The following is a 19,779-nucleotide window of genomic DNA, read 5'->3' on the forward strand; positions in this document are numbered from 1 at the left end:
CCACAGAGCAGCTAACCAAACACTATTTAGGCAGATAGTTATCAAGATCAAGGTCATCGGTCATTGGTCATCGGTCATCAGTGACAGATGAAGGCCAACATTTCACCATAAAAAAAGACCATTTTGGTCCATGGTGCTGATAGTTGGCCTCCCTTCACAAATTTCCTGTGGCAGAGGGGTTGAAGAACACCTCCTTATAGTCTTATGGCAGCACTATAACAATTATTTAACAAAATTGATGAGGATTACATTCACACTAGAAGCAAAAACCTTTAAACTAGTTCTTGTATGTCATAAAAATTGCATCACTTATTGTTAGAAACTCCTCTGAAAGCTTGGCCTTTAATTCCATCAAAATAAAAGAACATAATACTACGAGGCTGGTAGTTTTAGACATAAATACCTTCAGGAGTACATCTTCGCCCGAAACTATGCAGACCCACGTAATTTCCTTTAACTGCCCCATTGTTATAAACCAATAAAGTCGGAACATTTCGATCTGGATAGTTTGGGATACAATCTGTAGATATTATCTTAACAAATTTTGTTGCAGGATATTTTCTTGCCAATTCTTCAATGCTTTGCATCAACAAGCCACATTCAGGAATCCATTCAAAAACACATAAACAGTCACCATAAGAAACATGACCTTGAAAAGCTATAGATTATAGAATCAAAGAAATTCCAAAATCAAATCATACCCATCCTTGTAAAGGATGACAACCACCCAAACATCAGATGGAGCCTGTGACACCTCTCGAACAAAATCAGATCCTGAAATAGGAATCATAGATCCAAACCGAAGTACTTTAGCTGCCTTTCGAATCTCAACCAACCTCTTCTTCCTGTCACAACAAAATGATTCAATTAAGAACAAGTAGAATAAACACACACGCAAATAAACCAAATTTTGCTTTCTCATAATCTCATTTATTCCTACTTTTCAAGTAAGTTCAGCGCAAAAAAGCCATAAACAAGAGCGAAAATAGGCTCTTAAGCTTTAATTCACCATAAAATGTTAATCCAGAAAACAATACCTAACAAAATCGTATTGATAACATACAAAATATGGAACAAAAGGGTAATTAAACAGACTCCTAAGCATTAATTTGCTCTAAATATCAAATCCACAACAATTCCCAACCAAGTTGTACTCATCAACAAATAAAATAAACACACAAATACAAGTCTCATACAGTTGTTCTCAAGCAAACAATACAAAGAGTCCCATCAACAAAATCTTTATAAGCTTCAAATTTTGTTCAATCTCGACCACCTTGGAGAAAAACAAAACCAACACACGAAAGAAAAACCTTGAAAAAACCAAAAAGGTGAAGGAGAACCTATATTCTTGGAGGAATCGATCATCGTCGAGGTCGTCTTCGAGTTCTTCGGAGGTTTTGGAATCGATCCAGGTTTTGTCTTTGGGTTGGTCATCAGAGGAAGGGGTGAAAGGTGGGGGCTTGAAAGCGGGTGGTTTTTCGGGCAAATTTCCAAGCTTTCTCTGGATATCGTCCCATTGAGTAGAGGCTCCTTCTACGTCCTTGTAGACGAAATGGTAATCGCCCATTCTTCTAGCTTCTCTTTCAATCTGGATTTTGATTACAGAAGGGTGCCTCAATGTCTTTCTTTTAAATCATCCCCTTCTGGACCCTTTTTATTTTTTTTTTGACTTTCTTCAATCAATATGTGCCAAAAGTAAGCAAAAAGGGGCCCTCCATTTGTGGACATCTGCGTGCTTTCCTCCCAAGGTCACATTCCTTATATCCATTTTTTTTATAATGTTTTCACCCCATCATCTTTTAATATTATATATATATATATATATATATATATATATATTTAGGTTCTTACACTCGTTAACTTCTTCTTCAATTCTTGGAAACTCTCCTCACACCGATCGGTCCAAGCGAACAGTTGATCCTTCCTGGTCAGCTGAGTCAGCGGAGCTACTATCTTAGAAAATCCTTCAATGAACCGTCTATAGTAGCCCGCAAGTCCTACGAAGCTTCGAACCTCAGTGACTGAACGAGGACTCTCCCATTCCAAAACCGCTCGCACCTTGGCTGGATCCACTGAGATGCCTCCAGCCGAGACTACGTCTCCCAAGAACTGCACTTCTTTCATCCAAAATTCACACTTGGATAACTTGGCGTACAACTCCTTCTCCCTCAACACGCCAAGTACAACTCTCAAGTGTTCCTCATGCTCTTCGCAGCTCTTGGAGTAGATCAGAATGTCATCAATGAAGACAACCACGAACTTGTCTAGATACAGCCTGAAGATGCGATTCATGTAGTCCATGAAGATCGCTGGTGCGTTCGTTACACCGAACGGCATCACTACATATTCGTAGTGTCCGTAGCGAGACCTGAAAGTAGTCTTCTGGATATCTCCTTCCTTAACCCGAATTTGGTGATATCCCGATCGTAAATCAATCTTGGAAAATACGATTGCACCGTGTAGCTGATCCAGCAGATCGTCAATCCGAGGCAATGGATACTTGTTCTTGATGGTCAGCTTGTTTAACTGTCGGTAGTCAATACAAAGCCGAGAGCTGCCATCTTTCTTCTTCACCAACAGAACAGGCGCTCCCCAAGGTGAGGCGCTCGGCCTGATGAATTGCTTGTCCATCAATTCTTCAATCTTCTTTTTAAGTTCAACCAACTCTGCCGGTGACATTCGGTAAGGTGCCATCGAGATAGGTCCTGTCGTCATTACCAAGTCTATCGTGAATTCTACATCGCGAGGAGGAGGTAGTCCAGGTACTTCGTCCGGGAAGACGTCCAGAAATTCGTCCACGATCGATCGTCCTCTACTGAACTCGCTACTGGACGATCATTCATGTCTTAATTCTCCAAACTCCTTTGCTTCGTGCGTCATTATTAGAAAGCAGTTGGCGCCTTCCATGATATCTTCCTTCAGTTGAACGAGCGTCACAGACAACTCTTCTTCTTCTTCATCCGGAAACACCAGTCTCTTTCCTCCAGAATCTATAAGAATGTGATTGGTAGCCAACCAATCCATTCCTAAAATCACCTCTAACTCTTTTAGAGGGAAATAGATTAGGTTGACCTTAGTAGACGTCCTAACCTCAATAGGACATCTAACACACATAGTAGACGTCCTAACCTCACCAGCCGTTGGGGTTGACACCACCAGGTCGAACTGCATCCCGCTCTCATCTAACCCCAGCTTCTCAACGCACGCCTTCGAGATGAAGGAGTGAGTTGCCCCCGAGTCATATAATACACAGCAAGGCAATCCATGCAATAAGCAGGTGCTGGTAATAAGTGTACCTGAGCTTGCTGCCTGATAGTTGTAAACTTTACTTGTTTTTGTTGCTTAAATTGTTGTGCTTTTGAGTAAGTTTTAGGCTTAATTACCTACTTAGTCCCCATGTTCGGAGGTAATTTGCTGTTTAGTACCCGATTTTAAAAATGTAGGCATTTGATACCTATGTTTTGAAATTTGTATCAATTGAATCCTACCCACTTAACGCCGTTATAAATCTAACGTTTTTCTGACATCAACTTTGAATTGTGGACGAGCGGTAGTGGACGAGCGTCCGAGCATCGTTGGACGAGCGTCCTCTTCTGTTGGACGAGCGTCCTCCACTGTTGGACGAGCGTCCTCCACTGTTGGACGAGCGTCCTCCTCTTTTTGGATGAGCGTCCTCCACTGTTGGACGAGCGTCCTCCACAGTTGGACGAGCGTCCTCCTCTGTCGGACGAGCGTCCTCCACTGTTGGACGAGCGTCCTCCTCTGTTTGGACGAGCGTCCTCCTCTGTTTGGACGAGCGTCCTCCACTTTTGGACGAGCGTCCTCCACTGTTGGACGAGCGTCCTCCTCTGTTTGGACGATCGTCCACAACCGCTCGTCCACAATTCAAAGTTGATGTCAGAAAAACGTTAGATTTATAACGGCGTTAAGTGGGTAGGATTCAATTGATACAAATTTCAAAACATAGGTATCAAATGCCTACATTTTTAAAACCGGGTACTAAACAGCAAATTACCTCCGAACATGGGGACTAAGTAGGTAATTAAGCCTAAGTTTTAGTGTTAATTCTCATGAAAAGTATTTAAATGTGTTTTGATGCTTTTGTTTGTTTATTTCGAAGTAGAATAAGGATTTGTAAGACCCGTAAATTTTGGGAATGGTGGGGACATGGTGGGCACCACCCTTTCATCTATGGAGCTACATTGTTGAAGGAGAGATCACGGGAAGCAATTAAGAAGTCACGAGAGTTGTTTTTTTTTTGAAAGTGGGGAGCAAGAAAACGTCCGTGATACTCTTGTGTTTGGCACCATGCAAGCTTGAAAGATAAAAGGAGGTACTGGTTTCTGAAATGGAGAAGAAGACTTGCTACCTTGCTGCCGTTTTTGTGAGAGAAGGAGAAGTTCAAAGCTTAGTGGAATTGCTTGGAGCTGCAAGTTTTGGAAGAGTTAGACTCAAATAATTCACAAAGGAAGTCTTCAAGAGGTAAGGGGTGCTAGATTTTTCGTTTTGATTAGTTAATCTTACTGTTTTTGTAGAAATCTAAAAGCTTTAGAGTTAAAAATGGAGGTTTTCTGGTTTTCTGGAAAACCTGCGATTCTGCAGATTCTGTAGAATCGCGTTCGTCCAATTTGATTTCAAATTGGACGTTCGTCCAAAACTAGACGAATTGAACGTTCGTCCACGTTAATTTGAACGCTCGCTTTTCTTTAGCCTGACGAGCGTTCGCTCATGCGTTCGTTCTTAAATATTCTGAACGTTCGTCCTAACAGTATATGACCAAATATAGGTGGGTTTCTGAGTGTTCGTTCATATAGTGGATTAACGAGCGTTGGTGATAAGGATTTGAGTAGAGAGCGTCTGTGTGCGCCTGTGAACGTTCGTTCATTTCCGGGTAAGGGAAGCTTACTTAATTTAACTGTTTTGATGCATGCTGTATGTGAACGTTCGTTATTTTTACTGTATGGAAATAATGCATGATGGAATGAATGGTATGAACGTTCGTTATTGTGACTCTGATGTTGCTGTGATTGATTTATGTGGACGTCCGTTATTTATTGAATGGAAATGAAACATGATTAAGCTACTTATGATGTATGAGATATTGGATGAAATAAGATATATGAATGAGATGTTTTGGTGTGAATGAATGAAACTATGAAAGTCTGTGATGAGAAATAAACTGGAACTGAAAAATGAACTCCCCATGAAATTGAACGTTCGTACTAAACGGTCATTGACCGTTCGGTTTTCCTTAGTTGAGGACGAGCGTCCTCACTCTAAAATGTTCTATTTGAGCGTTCGGTCAAACACTGTTGAAGCTAACATTTTCATAAACTTCTATCTCTTTGAAATTGTATGTGTATATGCAACTGTGTATTTTTCCCGTTCGTAAATACTCTTTAAAAGTATCTTAATTTATTTTTCAAGTCCTACCAATCTGAGTTAATAAACGTTCGGTCTCATACCGTACGTTCGTTCAAATTTGTGTTCGGTCTTATACCGAACGCGCGTTCTAAATGACGTTCAGTCTTATATTGAACGCTCGTTCTGTTTGGTGTTCGTTTCAGAACGAGCGCTCGCTCAAATTGGTACTTACACTGAGCATTCGTCCAACATGACGCTCGCTTTTGATGTGAGCGTTCGTCCAAAATTATGCGTTTTGAAATGAGCGTTCGTCCTATTGGCGCTCGACTTTTGAAATGAGCGATCGTCCTAAATGAGGCTCGTTCTTATAACGAGCGCTCGCTCAAAGTGATGCTCGACCTTATGTTGAGCGTTCGTCCCAAAATGGGGCTCGGCATTATTTTGAGCGCTCGTATTATTTTCCACAGCGTTCGTCCAATGAACAGTACCAGATTTAGAAATATCTGAACTTAAACCGTTCGTTCTTTGATTCGAACGAGCGTCCCTGTTGGGTCTCATTTCACAGCATTCGTCCTTGGACTTATTGGGGACAAGACGTTCGTTTTTGATGGTTTTCTTAAGAATGATGAATAATGAATGATGAACAGTTTATGAGATGAAATGAAAATACGAATACATGATGAAAACTGAATGATGAACAGTATATGAGATGAAATGAATATTGATTTATGAAAGAGCGTTCCAAGGAGGAATGACTCAGAACTTGATTATTGAGATTTGTAAAGTATGAATGTGGTAAGCTTAGCCGGTCGTTCATCCTGATATTCCGTGAGTACTCGTCCTCACGTAGAGGCAGTACGTCATGTGTGGGAATGGCAGGAGGTCCTAGTCCTGATGATTTTTGGACAGATAGGATTAACCTCGGGTGGCAGCTGATGAGAGTTCCAGTTACTACATCACCCGGGTGCACGAACACCGAAGCTACACAGAGTTCATACAGTCCGGACAGTCAGTCGTGTCGAGTTTATTTAGTGAGTACGTTTAAATGGGTTGTTATGTAATGAATGTGTATGTTGAGATATGCATGTATGTTGAATTGTTTACCTGAAATTGTATGTTGATGCATGAGTTAAATTACGTAAGCTTACCCTTTCGTTTTCCTTGTGTTGTCCATTGTACTTGTACGTCCGTCATGTCTTTGCAATGATCATCCGTGTGGATGTGAGCAGAGGGAGATGAGCGTTTGGAAGATGCGTTGAATGAAGAGAACCTGGTTGATGTTGAAGTGAAGATCGAGCAGTGAGACCGCCCGGCCAGTAGTGTATTTTGTTGAACTAAGTGGTCGTTCGACCATCTCTTGATTTCGTTCAAGTTTTATTTCGACCGTTCGGTATTTGTCTTGTGTAAACCGTTCGGTCAGGTTTCCTGTACGGTTGGTTTTAAATTGTAACTCTGATGTGTGGAGTGCAACTTTAGCACATTCGCCGTTATGTTGGATTTGTACTCAAGGACGTTCGTCCTTGAGCGATCGTTAATTTCTCATTTCTTTAACTTTTAGTGTAAAACTGTTTGAGATTATTATTAAATGTGATTTTCTAAATTTATAGTTATAACTGTATTTTTGGGATGTCACAGGATTGGATACTGTCAACACTCAATTTCGTCCGGGTTGATTAATAAATTTATTTTCATCATAAAAAAAAAACAAAAAAAAAACAAACATATAAATATAATAAAAAACAAAAAATAATAAAAAACGTTCGTCCTGGCACTTGTGTGACCGTTCGTCAGCTGCCTTGCGCGACCGTTCGTCCTCACCATTTCGTTGATCGTTCGTCCTTAGCCTCAGCCGTTCGGTCATCCACAAGCGACTACTCGACCGTTCGGCAATTCATGCCTTTAGGACGTTCGGCAATTCTTATGTTCAACCGTTCGGTCATCCTTGGCCCCAAGTGTTTAAGTGTTTGTTTTAATGAAGGTTCGCTCTTCGTCTGGACGTTCGGTCTTGGTTATGTGTGATTGAACGTTCGGTCTCATTGTGATATCGTTCGTCATAGACTGTGTTGTGCTTATTTGCGTCCAGCGTTCGGTTTCGTGCCAGGTCCAGTATAGCGTTCGGCAATCTCGAGCGTTCGGTCTGTGTGGTAGTGTTTTGAGCGTTCGGTTTTGGTAGCAGGCTCCCGTATTTGACCGAGCGTCCAAAAAGTAGTGGTGGCTGCATTTTAAATTCGGTCTGAGCATTACACTGAGGATTCCCACCTTCAGCTGCCGCTGTCCGCCATTAACCATCTGAAAAGCTATTGACAGTTTGGGGGCTGGCTTATACTTTTGGATTTTTAATTTGGAGAAAGGTAGATGCATGGCTGGAAGCAGACACGAATGGAGGCATGGGGGGCAACACGCTGGCAGCAGCATGGGCAGCTCCATATTCACGGCCTCGCTGGAAGGGAAGCACACCAACACGGCAGAGCAATAGTTGGAAGCACATGGTGAAGCAAACACGCGGCCAGTCTGACAAACCATTCACAGTATGGGTTTCTGAAGAAAATATTTTTTTTTTGGCTGACACTTTCACTTTCGGCGTTGTCTGCCACGGGTGCTCTGGTACCTCTGTCTGCCACGGGTGCTCTGGTGTCTCTGTACAGATTCCATCGGTAAGGCCACTACACCACTAACACACTCAGCTGAGGAGGAGGGCAGCGGGGAGGTTAAAAAAAAAAAAAAAGACTTAACTAAGGAGGGGGAGATAAAAAAAAAAAGGGAGAGGAGGGAGCCTTAGTACAGGAGCTAAAAAAAACTCCATCATCGTCGTATCCTCGTTGCCATCCGGTGACCTTTGGTCACGTTCACTACAATTTTGTGGCACCTGCAACAACGCTGGGAAGGAAGGGGAAATTGAATCCAGTAAAGAAAAGGAGACTAAGACAAAAAGGAAAATTTTGATCTTCTCTTGAAGCTGCGAAGGTAAGTTTCGTATACCTAAAACTCTTTGGTCATGCTTATCTATATATCCATAGACATGTTTTCTTTATGCATGGGATGAATGAAATAGTGATTCGGTATATGGTTACGTTCGCTTTCCTCTGTTAATCAAAATGCACCTGTAGTTTCAACAAAGATTCGTCAGTTATAAGTAACAATAAGTACAAGAGTGTTTTCCCTCAACTAAAAATATTTCAGTATCCATGTACCCAGAAAACACACAACCTTCCCTTATTGAGACCGGTGATCACAGCTTATCATTTTCATTCCTCTGCTTTTCGTCTTCATCTCCAACGCCTTATACCACACAGCTTAACCTCAATGTTGGGTCCCCTCCCTGAATTATCAACAATATTCACTTGCCACCCCTCGGCCCCTCACTCCCAACCACACACGCCCCTGCCAAATCCATTTTCTTCTCCGTGTAACACCCCCCTTTCGAACCTCAGATCTTCCTCTGCCCTCATCTCCGTTTCCTTAAAGTCATCAAATCCCTCCATCTTCGATAAGATTTCACCCATAAACTATTTTCCCATTCATCTCTTTCATTAGATTTCAGTCATCAGCTACCCTACGGCACCTCCACAGCCAACTTAGAACCATCTCCTCCGCCCTCAACATTCTCCCATTACCAGACAACTCAACCTCCAACTACCGCGAACCACACCAAACCTGCAAGAAGTACCAGAAACAACCTAACCCATATCTCCCCTCACACGCACGCTGACACTGGTCCTCATTCATCCCCAACAATTCATACCCAATAGGGAAACCGTAACCAACCCAATGGATGCCACCATTATCATATTCTTCGAAAATTTATATCCCCACACAGAAACAGAATATAGATAAAGGTGACCAGGAGAACCCATCGTGGTGGCCTCGGTGGCGACGGGTATCGGTGGCGACGGGAATCGGTTCACGGCTGCCAGACGGGTGGAGGTTTGGACGTGCGGCGGAGACAAGGTCCTCCCTGGGTTACCGCCTTCGAGGCAAGCGAGACGAGAGAAAAGGAGGCAGCGGCTCCGCGGTCGCCAATGGTTCTGCTGCCGCGAGTTGTCGCCGGCAAGGCCAAGGCGTGTTCCGACTGAGGCAGCGGTGGCCGTGTCTGACAGAGTCGATGGTTAGCCTGCGGAGAGACGAAGAGACCTCGGGTCTCTAGAGAGTGTGTGAGCTGAGGGGGTGAGCGGGAGAGTGTTGGATCTGAGGGGTGAGGAATAGAAGAAGAATGCTGAACCCCTAGGGGATTCTCGATCAGAAAAAGACCGCCCCGAGCCTGGGCATGCCAAAGAAAAAAACCCCTTTCTCTTTTGCGCGACACCTCTGTTTTCATTTCCGCACCCCATACATCTTCGGGCCAATGCTGGACCAAGCCCAAAAATTAACCAAACGAAGTTATTTTTGTTCCTCTTTGCTCTTCTGTTCACGCCCCTGTCCGTCTGGGCTAAGGCCCAGTTTGCTGTCGGAAATAAGTTGATCTGGGCACCCCTGTTATCACTTCCACACCCCTTTCGGTTTGGGTTTAGGCCCAATCTATAAAAAAAAAGAGAAAGAAAAATAGTTTAACCATCTCGTTTTCTCGGCGTCCCCCGCTTTTGTTTTATTTATTTCCTTTTGCTTTATTTTTTTTTGTTGTTGTTGTTTTCTTGTTTTATTATTATTGTTATTTCTCTTTATTGTTTTTTTAATTTATTTTATTTATTCTAAATATTTATTTAATAATACATAAAAATAATGAAATACTAAAATATTTATGTGTATGTACAAAATTAAAATATGTTTTAAAGGTTTAGGCACATGTGTGATCGCACGCATCGTCCTTGTGCTAAAAACCTTTTCTCTTTCTTCAAAAATGCCAAAAATACGTTTTAAAGATTTAGGCACATGTGTGATCGCACGCATCGTCCTTGTGCTAAAAACTTTTTCTCTTTCGTCAAAAATGCCAAAAATACGTTTTAAAGGTTTAGGCACATGTGTGATCGCACGCATCGTCCTTGTGCTAAAAACCTTTTCTCTCTTTTAAATAAACCCAAAAACATGTTTTAAAGGTTTAGGCACATGTGTGGTCGCACGTATCGTCCTTGTGCTAAAAACCTTTTCTCTTTCGTCAAAAATGCCAAAAATACGTTTTAAAGGTTTAGGCACATATTTGATCGCACGCATCGTCCTTGTGCCAAAAACCTTTTCTCTTTCGTCAAAAATGCCAAAAATATGTTTTAAAGGTTTAGGCACATGTGTAATCGCACGCATCGTCCTTGTGCCAAAAACCTTTTCTCTTTCTTCAAAAATGCCAAAAATACGTTTTAAAGGTTTAGGCACATGTGTGATCGCACGCATCGTCCTTGTGCTAAAAACCTTTTCTCTTTCTTCAAAAATGCCAAAAATATGGTTTAAAGGTTTAGGCACATGTGTGATCGCACGCATCGTCCTTGTGCTAAAAACCTTTTCACTTTACTAAATAAAAATACCAAAAACATATAAAATATTCAAAAACCCAAAAAACATCTATTTTTCAAACTACAAACAAAATCGCCTTGCCAGAACTACGTGATCTTTGATTCTCCATCAAAAGTGAAGATACGTAGGAGCAAGGCCAGGCCTTGTCAGGTTCACTTCCCAAAAATCCAAAATCATTTCCAAACAAATTTCTCAACAAATCCTTAAACAAAATTTTCAAGCAGTTTCAAATGAACTACGTAACCCTGATTTCTCATTCTGAATGGGAATACGTAGGAGCAAGGTCAATCCTTGTCGGGCCCAAAAAACTAAAAAATATTGTTTGTTTCTTTAGAGTTTTATTTTAAGGGAAAGTTAAACATTTTGAAAACCACATCCATATTCGCGCATTTAGTTAAAGGTACTGCCTTAGGGTAGGCGTTGTAGGGTGCTAATACCTTCCCTACACGTAACCGACTCCCGAACCAAGAATCTGGTTCTAATTGACCATGCCTTATCATTTTATGGTTTTTCCGTAGGTTTCCAGAATAAACTATGGTGGCGACTCCAAATCTCTTTTCCAAATATATCTTCTTTTTTACGGATCGTTGTCCCGTCGCGATTTTTTCCGGTTGCGACAGATGGCGACTCCATTGGGGACCGCCAGAGAGTTAGGCCATTTAATTAGATGTGCGAATTCAATGTGGTTTTTCTTTGTGTTTTTCTTCCCCTTTTTCTTTATCCTTGTTTGATATTTGGCATAATTGTATGTGTGTTTGTTTTGATTATATTGAACCCTAGGATAGAAAACATGTTATATCTGCCTGGGAATCTTCTGGTTGTTTTGCAGGTGAGGGTTTGGGGTGTACAATTGCATTCTCCCTTCACACACACAATATGCATATCATGAGTGGGGCCCTATACCCGGGTCTGAGCGCAACTTAGAAATAGAGGGGTCGTGTAGCGGTGTCATTTGGGACATACTTCTTGTTTGGCTATCGTGAGAACCCCAGCTAGAGTCTGTTCTCTTCATTTGTGTCTCCACATCTAGTTGATTACTCTGACTGTTGTGGAGAAACAATGAAAAGAGCCATAGCTCTGGTGGCCTTAATTTAAGCATTAGGAAGTTATCCTTGTGAGTGCATATATTTTGCCTTAGAACTTTAGTCTTTCAACATTTGATAGGGCACGAAGGGAGGAATGTGTACTGCTGCCCACATCCTATTTGTTCTTTTCGAAAATAATGACTTTGCATTTCATGTTACGCATGCATTTGTGTTGTTGGTCATGTTTTTACTTCATTATGTTATCATGCATCATGTTCATACATCATTTGGTGACATGCTGGTTTTAGGGGAAATCACATGCGTTTATTTTATCCTACAAGATGGAAGTTGATACAAGATCTGATGCTACACAACATACCGATTCTGCCGTGTTAAGAAAGAAACCTCGCCTGAGGATTCATGGGGGGAATCTGACAGGGCTGATAAGCTTAGGAAAACAACTAACGACCATAAAAAGAGAAACTTTCAAGAAAAAATATGGAAACCTATTGAGCCTAATGGAAGTGGAGGTACAGTTGCCTGCTATCACAGCCCTAGCACAGTATTATGACTCCTCGCTAAGATGCTTCACCTTCCTAGACTTCCAGCTAGCACCGACTATAGAAGAGTTTGAGCATATCCTTGGTTTACCACTGGAGGGTACTACACCGTATCAGCACTTGGAGCATCACGCCTCTATCGCAACTATTGCTGCCATAATGAAACTACAGCCCCAGGAACTCGAAGACAAGTTGGTAACAAGGCATCAAGAGCTTGGGCTGACGCAGGGGTATCTGGAATAGTACCTACAACATCTGGCTGATAAGGGAGAGTGGGAGACTTTTATGGATGTGCTAGCTCTCACCATGTACGGCATTGTTTTATTCCCTAGAATAGAAGACTTTGTGGATTATACCGCAATAGATGTATTCGTGGCGAGAAAAACGAGATCGGAGAATCCTGTAACGGTAGTCCTTGCTGAGGTTTATGGGACCATGAGTTTCTGTCACGAAAGGAAGGGGAAGAAAATCCTTTGTTGTGTGTCGGCACTGTATGTTTGGATGACTGCACGTTTCTTTAAAGGCACGGTCAATATCCAGCGTCCTTCGGAAGATCTGTCATGCCGGGGGCTTACGAACAAAGAAGGAAGTGAGTGGGCCCGTTTCTTTGCTAGTTTGAATGGAGGAAAAATAAAATGGCGTCTTCCTTGGCTTGAGCTCAAACAGCCTATCCAACACTGTGGCCGCTTTCCCAATGTACCTCTCATAGGGGCCCGTTATGGTATCAATTACAACCCTCTGTTGGTTCAGAGACAATTTGGGTATCCCATGAAAGGGGCACCTTCACTGGACTATCTCACGGCATTTTTCATCTACTATGGGGATGGGCATTGCACTGAAATGTTGAGGAAAGTTAGGAGTGCTTGGGAAAACGTTATGCGAGCAGAAAAGGATTTAAGATTGGGAGTGATGGACGACAAAGTTAATTATCACACCTGGATCTGGGAAAGGGTAAAGGAAATCAAATTGCCTTTCAAGCCGATCGTTGATCAGCTAGCTAATGAAGGGCGATCCCAAGAACTAGAAAGCGAAGAGGTGAAGCAATTGAAAATAGAGATGGAAGAACTGAGGGAAAAGAACGCTAGGTTGGAAAAGGAATTACAAACTCTACGCAACGATTTTGTTCATATGAGGAATGATAAAGAAGAAAAAGCACAGGCCTATGAAGAAATTGTCAAAAGTCAGAAGGCTGAAAGAGTTTATACATTCTAATTGAAACAAGACCTCGCGACCGCAAGCAAAAAGCTAGCCATGAGAGTGAAGGAAAGGAATGCAACATTAGAAGAGGGAAAACAATGGAGGCACCTCTACGAAGAGGTTAAAAGAGATAAGCGAGAGGCTCTGAAGAGATTGAGAGAAGCGCAGGTTCAGGTAGAAAAGGCGGGGCACGAGATGAAGGAAATGACCTTGTCTTTTGAGACAGATATGAACCAAGAGCGTTGGAAGCTAGCAGAAGCAGAAGAAGAGCATCGCACCATGATAAAACAAATGGAGGAGTACATTGAGGAGCAAGAGGAACTGTGGAGGTCAATGGAGTTTGAAGAGAGGCATCATGCCTTGGTAAAACAAATGAAAGACCGCATCACAGTGCAAGAAGAGGCTGTGAAGCATTGGAAGAGAAGTTTTTCCCAATTGGCTATGTTGGCAAACGGAGCGATTGAAGACATCCCCAAGATGGTGTTGGACGCCGAAGCCATGACCCACTTTTGTAACCCGCCTCACGAGATAATGCTTTTTATTAACCATTGTAAAAGGCTAATAGGCGAAATGAAAGCCTTCATTGCTCGAGATAGAAAGTGATTCATGTCTTGTTAGATTTTCTCTATATGAAAGACGTGAGATGTGTTGTATGGTATCAACTTGTATCAATTTCCATCATTAACGTTGTCGTGATCTTATGATTTCCACCTATCACTAGCATGCATCGCATTTTTTTTTTCTTTTCTTCTTTCCCTTTTTGCCTGACACATTTTCATTTAACTTAAGTTAATAATAGCGAAGTAAAAAAAAAACGGCCAACTTTCCATGACATCCCTACAGGACTCGAGCCAATTCAAGGATTATGGAGAGCTGGGAAGAGTCACAAGAATCCATCAAAGCTGAAATGAGCCAGTTGAAAGACCAGGTTGGCCAAATCTTGGTCGCCCTTGAATCCCTGAAGGCTATTGGAGAGTCTTCGTCTACATTGGTTGGCGGGAATGCCCATTTTTATCCACCGTTGTTCAATGCTATGCGCCAATCGATTCCTTTCCCGTTGTACGGGTTACCCCCGGAATACACTCCTCCCGTAGGAGAATATTTGGAAGGGGAGCATGCGTCGTTTCCCATTCCCACAACTGTTGATGTACCGCCAATCACTACTCAGGTACCTATCTCTATGGCAGCTCCCTTGGTAAGTGCACAAATGAATGAAGCAATTACAGTTGAAGGAACACGAGTGACTACAGTACCGCATATGATTGTTAACCACGATTCTTCAGCAAGAGCCGCATCACAAACCGCGGCGCATGCGGGAACCAACATCACTAACGGAGCTAAAAACAGACTAGAGATTCTGGAGGAAAAAATGAGGGCTATTGAAGGGATGGAAAATTATGGGTTTGGAAATGTTGCAAGACTAAGTTTGGTTCCTGGAGTAAAAATACCGTATAAGTTCAAAGCGCCAGAATTCGAGAAGTACAAGGGTGATACATGCCCTAAAAACCATCTAGCCATGTATTGCAGAAAAATGGCTGCGTATGCTATGACGACCAGTTACTCATCCATGTTTTCCAAGATAGTCTAGTTGGGGTAGCATTAAATTGGTATACTCACTTAGAGCCATCTCGAATCCATTGTTGGGCAGATCTGGCCGACGTCTTTGTAAAACGGTATATATACAACACACATGTAGCACCGGACCGTCTGCAATTACAGAATATGGGGAAGAAAGACAATGAAACCTTCAAGGAATATGCCCAATGGTGGAGAGAATTGGCCACACAAGTAGAGCCGCCTTTGTTTGAAAGAGAAATGGTGGCAATGTTTGTAAATACGCTCCAGCCACCGTTTTATGAATATATGGTGGGGAATGTATCCGTCAATTTCGCTGACGTCATCATAATCGGCGAGAGGATAGAAATTGGGGTGAGGAATGGGAAGATTACAAGTAGCCCATCTGCGGTGGAAAACTCTAAAAAGAAGCCCTCTTTCAATCCAGGAAAGAAGAAAGAAGGAGATGTGCATGCAACATCGGCAATGCCTCTATGGAGAGGTCATGCTCCTATTCACAAGTATAGGCCATACCTAGGCCAGCCACCATATGCAGCCAATACGACTTTTGCTCATCCAATCCGGCCTCAACAACAACAAGGATTTTACCAATCACAACCCATCACAAGCAACGCTTGGAGGACTGTGCCAAGTGCAAATCCAAATCCGAATGCAGGTCAAGGCACTTACCTAGGAAAAACCCAGGAAAGAAACCTTGTTCACTTCACCCCCATCCCTATGACTTACACTGAATTATTACCTCACCTCGTCAAAAGGGGTCTGGTTGCTATATGCCCAATGATACCCATGCAGCCTCCATACCCTAGGGGTTATGATGCCGACGCCAAGTGTAGTTATCATGGGGAAGGCGTGGGTCACTCAACTGAGAGGTGTATGGCCTTCAAGCGTAAAGTGCAGGCCCTAATTGACGCTAGGTGGCTAAAATTTCAAGAAGATAAACCTAGCATTGATGCTAATCCGTTATCCGGGCATGGGAGTGCCTCGACAAACGCCATTGAGGTTAAGGAGCATAGACTGATAAAGGATGCAAGCGAAATCCGAAGTTCCAGAAGATTCATTTTTAAGGAATTATTGAAGTTGGGTCTTTTAAGTGGGGATTATGATTTGGGAAGAGCATGTGGACTCCATCCATGCACGGAACACTCTATAGAGGAATGCGTTGAATTCGAAGAGTTTCTACAAGATCTGCTTGATAGGAATTTGATGCAAGTATGCTACGAAGACAAGGATGATGAGGTGTTTGCACAAATTGGTATGGAGCCTGATGTAACTTTGCCAGAGCCGTTGATAATCCGTTTCACTCGAACCACCCCTACACCAGTAATTCAAGGAAGATCGCCCGTTGTCATCCATACACCAGTTCCTTTTCCTTACAAAAGCGAGAAAGTTGTCCCTTGGAGGTATGGGACACGTGTAGTCGACAAAGGACAGTGCATTGAAAGTCAATTCTCTAGCCAGGATCCAACTGTTGAAAATATATCAGGCATCGGCGGAATGACAAGGAGTGGTCGAATCTTCACGCCACCAAACTTGACGAGAAGAGGAGCTAGCAATAATGAAACACCAATTTACGCAAATACTAAGGACCATTTAAAAGGGAAAGGGGTGCAGGCAAAGGAGACCCCTGACAAGGCGGACAAGAAAGAAATCTCTAAGAAGGAGGCTTGCGAGTTCTTGAAATTCATACAACAAAGTGAGTACAAAGTGGTGGAACAATTGAATCGTACGCTTGCCCGGATCTCCCTGTTATAGTTACTTATGCACTCGGCCTCCCATAGAAAACTACTATTGAAGATACTGAGCGAGGCCCATGTGGAACAAGGTATTTCCCTGAACCAATTCGAGGGCATTGTCAGCAACATCACTGCTAATAATTACCTCACCTTTACCGATGAGGAAATACCTGAGGAGGGGAGAGGGCATAACAAGGCTCTCCATGTCTCCGTAAAATGTTTGGACCACGGCATAGCACGCGTGTTGATAGACAACGGCTCCTCCCTGAATGTCATGCCCAAGATGACATTAGAGAGGCTACCTTGTGACGGAATGCAGATGAAGCCAAGTTCTATGGTTGTGAGAGCATTTGACGGTAGCAAGAGGGGAGTCATGGGAGAAATAGAGTTGCCGGTCCAAATTGGCCCGTGTGGTTTTCAAGTAACCTTCCAGGTCATGGATATCCTCCCAGCCTATAGTTGTCTATTGGGTCGCCCATGGATCCATTCTGCAGGAGTTGTGCCTTCCACACTGCACCAAAAACTGAAATATATCATGGGAGATAAGCTGGTCATAGTTTCTGGAGAGGAGGATCTCCTTGTGAGTGGGCCATCCTCCACCCGTTACATAGAGGCAGCCGAGGAGGCTCTGGAAACAGCTTTTCAATCACTAGAAATTGTGGGAAACACCTATGTTGAGTCATTTCCTATGAACCCACATTTATCATGCACCTCTATCATGATGGCCAAGGTCATGCTGAAAGAAGGTTATAAGTACGAGAATGGTTTAGACAAGTATGGACAAGGATGTACATTCCTATTGGAGGTGATTGAGAACAAAAACAGGTATGGCCTAGGGTACAAGCCCAGCAAGGAGGATAAGAAGAGGTTGATTGAGGAACGGAAGGAGCGTAGTTTGGCTCGGATGGGGAAACGGGAACCTAGGGCGAGGAAAATCCACATTTGCGGTATCAAAGAGAGTTTTCGCAGTGCGGGATGGGTGAACACTAGCCATATAGCGATGGTGGAAGAGGAAGCTAGATCTGAAAGCTCAAACTTCGTGTGGGCTTGCTCCCCCCGGATGCACAGCTCAACAATTGGAAAACTTTGGATTTACCCGTGATGTTTAATCCAAACAAAATGTAATATGTTAATTAACCCTGTTGTTTTACCCGGAGCTTTAGAATTCATGATTTACGGGTTGACGTTTTATTTTCGGTGTGATAATTGAATCGTGTTCGTTCTCATTTCTATCATCATTTAGCCTTTTTCATCGTTCTTCCTGTTTATTTATTCTTTTTCGCAAACTTAAATAATGCAGATATGACAATGAATGTTTTGAAAATAATAATGTCAATATCCCTAAGTGGGAGCACCCTGTCATTAATGCGGAAGATGATCTGGAACCCTCGCCAGAGCTTTTGAGATTAGTGGAACAAGAGTCTAAAGAGATAAAACCCCATCAGGAAGAGATTGAAATACTTAACTTGGGAGAGGAAGACGAGATAAAAGAAGTAAAGATCGGCACTACCATGAAAGAAGAAGTAAGGGAAAGGTTGCGAGTCCTATTGAAGGAATTTAAGGACGTCTTTGCTTGGTCGTACAATGATATGCCTGGCTTGGATACCGATATCGTGCAGCATAAACTCCCCCTTTTACCAGAATGTCTTCCGGTCAAACAAAAATTAAGAAGAATGAAACCGGAGATGTCTTTGAAAATCAAGGAAGAGGTGCAGAGACAATTTGATGCAGGATTTTTGGCTGTGGCAAAATACCCGCAATGGGTGGCAAATATCGTACCAGTACCCAAGAAAGATGGTAAAGTTCGGATGTGTGTGGACTACCGTGATTTGAATCGGGCAAGTCCAAAAGACAATTTCCCACTACCACACATCGACACTCTAGTCGATAATACAGCCAAGTTTTCACTATTTTCATTCATGGATGGTTTCTTGGGATATAATCAGATCAAGATGGCACCTGAGGACATGGAAAAGACTACCTTCATCACATTGTGGGGAACATTTTGTTATAAGGTGATGTCTTTCGGGCTCAAGAATGCTGGGGCAACATATCAAAGGGCGATGGTGACACTTTTTCATGATTTGATGCACAAGGAGATCGAAGTGTATGTGAATGACATGATTGCTAAGTCTGAATCAGAAGAAAAGCACATTCTCAACTTGAGAAAATTATTTGAAAGGCTGAGGAAGTTTAAACTCAGGTTAAACCCTGATAAATGCACGTTCGGAGTGAAATCTGGAAAATTGCTAGGCTTTATTGTTAGTCAAAAGGGAATAGAAGTAGATCCTGACAAGGTACGAGCAATAGCAGAAATGCCTGCCCCTAGGACGGAAAAAGAGGTTCGAGGTTTCCTGGGTAGATTGAACTACATTGCTAGATTCATCTCCCAATTAACCGCCACTTGTGAACCGATATTCAAGTTATTGCGTAAGAATCAGGCTTTGGTTTGGAATGAGGATTGTCAGGCCGCTTTTGAAAAGATTAAGCAATATCTACAAAACCCTCCGGTGTTGCGTCCACCTGAGCCAGGAAGACCACTCCTTTTGTATTTGACTGTGTTGGACGAATCAATGGGTTGTGTATTAGGTCAGCACGACGAAGATGGGAAAATAGAGCATGTTATATATTATTTAAGCAAGAAGTTCACAGAATGTGAACAACGATATTCATCATTAGAGCGAACTTGTTGCGCGTTGGCATGGGCTACTCATCGCTTGAGGCAGTATATGTTAAGTCACTCTACTTGGTTAATATCTAAGATGGATCCCATCAAGTATATTTTTGAAAAGCCCGCTCTCACTGGAAGGATAGCTCGGTGGCAGGTGCTATTGTCAGAGTATGACATAGTATATGTCACTCAGAAATCCGTCAAAGGTAGTG

The 19,779-nt window shown here is 42.5% G+C and overlaps 4 protein-coding genes and 1 long non-coding RNA gene across 5 annotated transcripts; 4 read left to right on the forward strand and 1 right to left on the reverse strand.

Moving 5' to 3' along the window:
* Positions 1 to 245: 245 nt before the first annotated feature.
* On the reverse strand, positions 246 to 1,576 carry LOC124847266 (uncharacterized). The gene is made up of 3 exons (XM_088112357.1): positions 1,344 to 1,576; positions 697 to 845; positions 246 to 604 (listed from the first exon to the last, which is right to left on the reverse strand). The coding sequence occupies exons 1-3, from the start codon at positions 1,568 to 1,570 to the stop codon at positions 390 to 392; spliced, it is 591 nt and encodes a 196-aa protein (XP_087968483.1). The 5' UTR covers positions 1,571 to 1,576; the 3' UTR covers positions 246 to 389.
* Positions 1,577 to 1,610: 34 nt separating this feature from the next.
* LOC148200214 (uncharacterized) lies at positions 1,611 to 6,967 on the forward strand. The gene is made up of 4 exons (XR_015785834.1): positions 1,611 to 1,751; positions 4,127 to 4,485; positions 4,790 to 4,894; positions 6,597 to 6,967. It is a non-coding gene; the product is annotated as an uncharacterized LOC148200214 (long non-coding RNA).
* Positions 6,968 to 14,453: 7,486 nt separating this feature from the next.
* Positions 14,454 to 15,176, forward strand: LOC148200215 (uncharacterized). The gene has a single exon (XM_088112865.1). The coding sequence runs from the start codon at positions 14,454 to 14,456 to the stop codon at positions 15,174 to 15,176; it is 723 nt and encodes a 240-aa protein (XP_087968991.1).
* Positions 15,177 to 15,310: 134 nt separating this feature from the next.
* On the forward strand, positions 15,311 to 16,915 carry LOC148200216 (uncharacterized). The gene has a single exon (XM_088112866.1). It carries the CDS (start codon positions 15,311 to 15,313, stop codon positions 16,913 to 16,915), a length of 1,605 nt encoding a protein of 534 aa, XP_087968992.1.
* A 6-nt stretch (positions 16,916 to 16,921) lies between these two features.
* On the forward strand, positions 16,922 to 19,617 carry LOC148200217 (uncharacterized). The gene is made up of 4 exons (XM_088112867.1): positions 16,922 to 17,329; positions 17,444 to 17,935; positions 18,243 to 19,517; positions 19,576 to 19,617. Exons 1-4 carry the CDS (start codon positions 16,922 to 16,924, stop codon positions 19,615 to 19,617), a joined length of 2,217 nt encoding a protein of 738 aa, XP_087968993.1.
* The last annotated feature ends 162 nt before the right edge of the window (positions 19,618 to 19,779 follow it).

This window comes from Vigna umbellata, chromosome 4 (genome assembly GCF_029865625.1).
Source record: "Vigna umbellata cultivar VRB3 chromosome 4, Vumbellata_1.0, whole genome shotgun sequence".
Classification (NCBI taxonomy): domain Eukaryota; kingdom Viridiplantae; phylum Streptophyta; class Magnoliopsida; order Fabales; family Fabaceae; genus Vigna; species Vigna umbellata.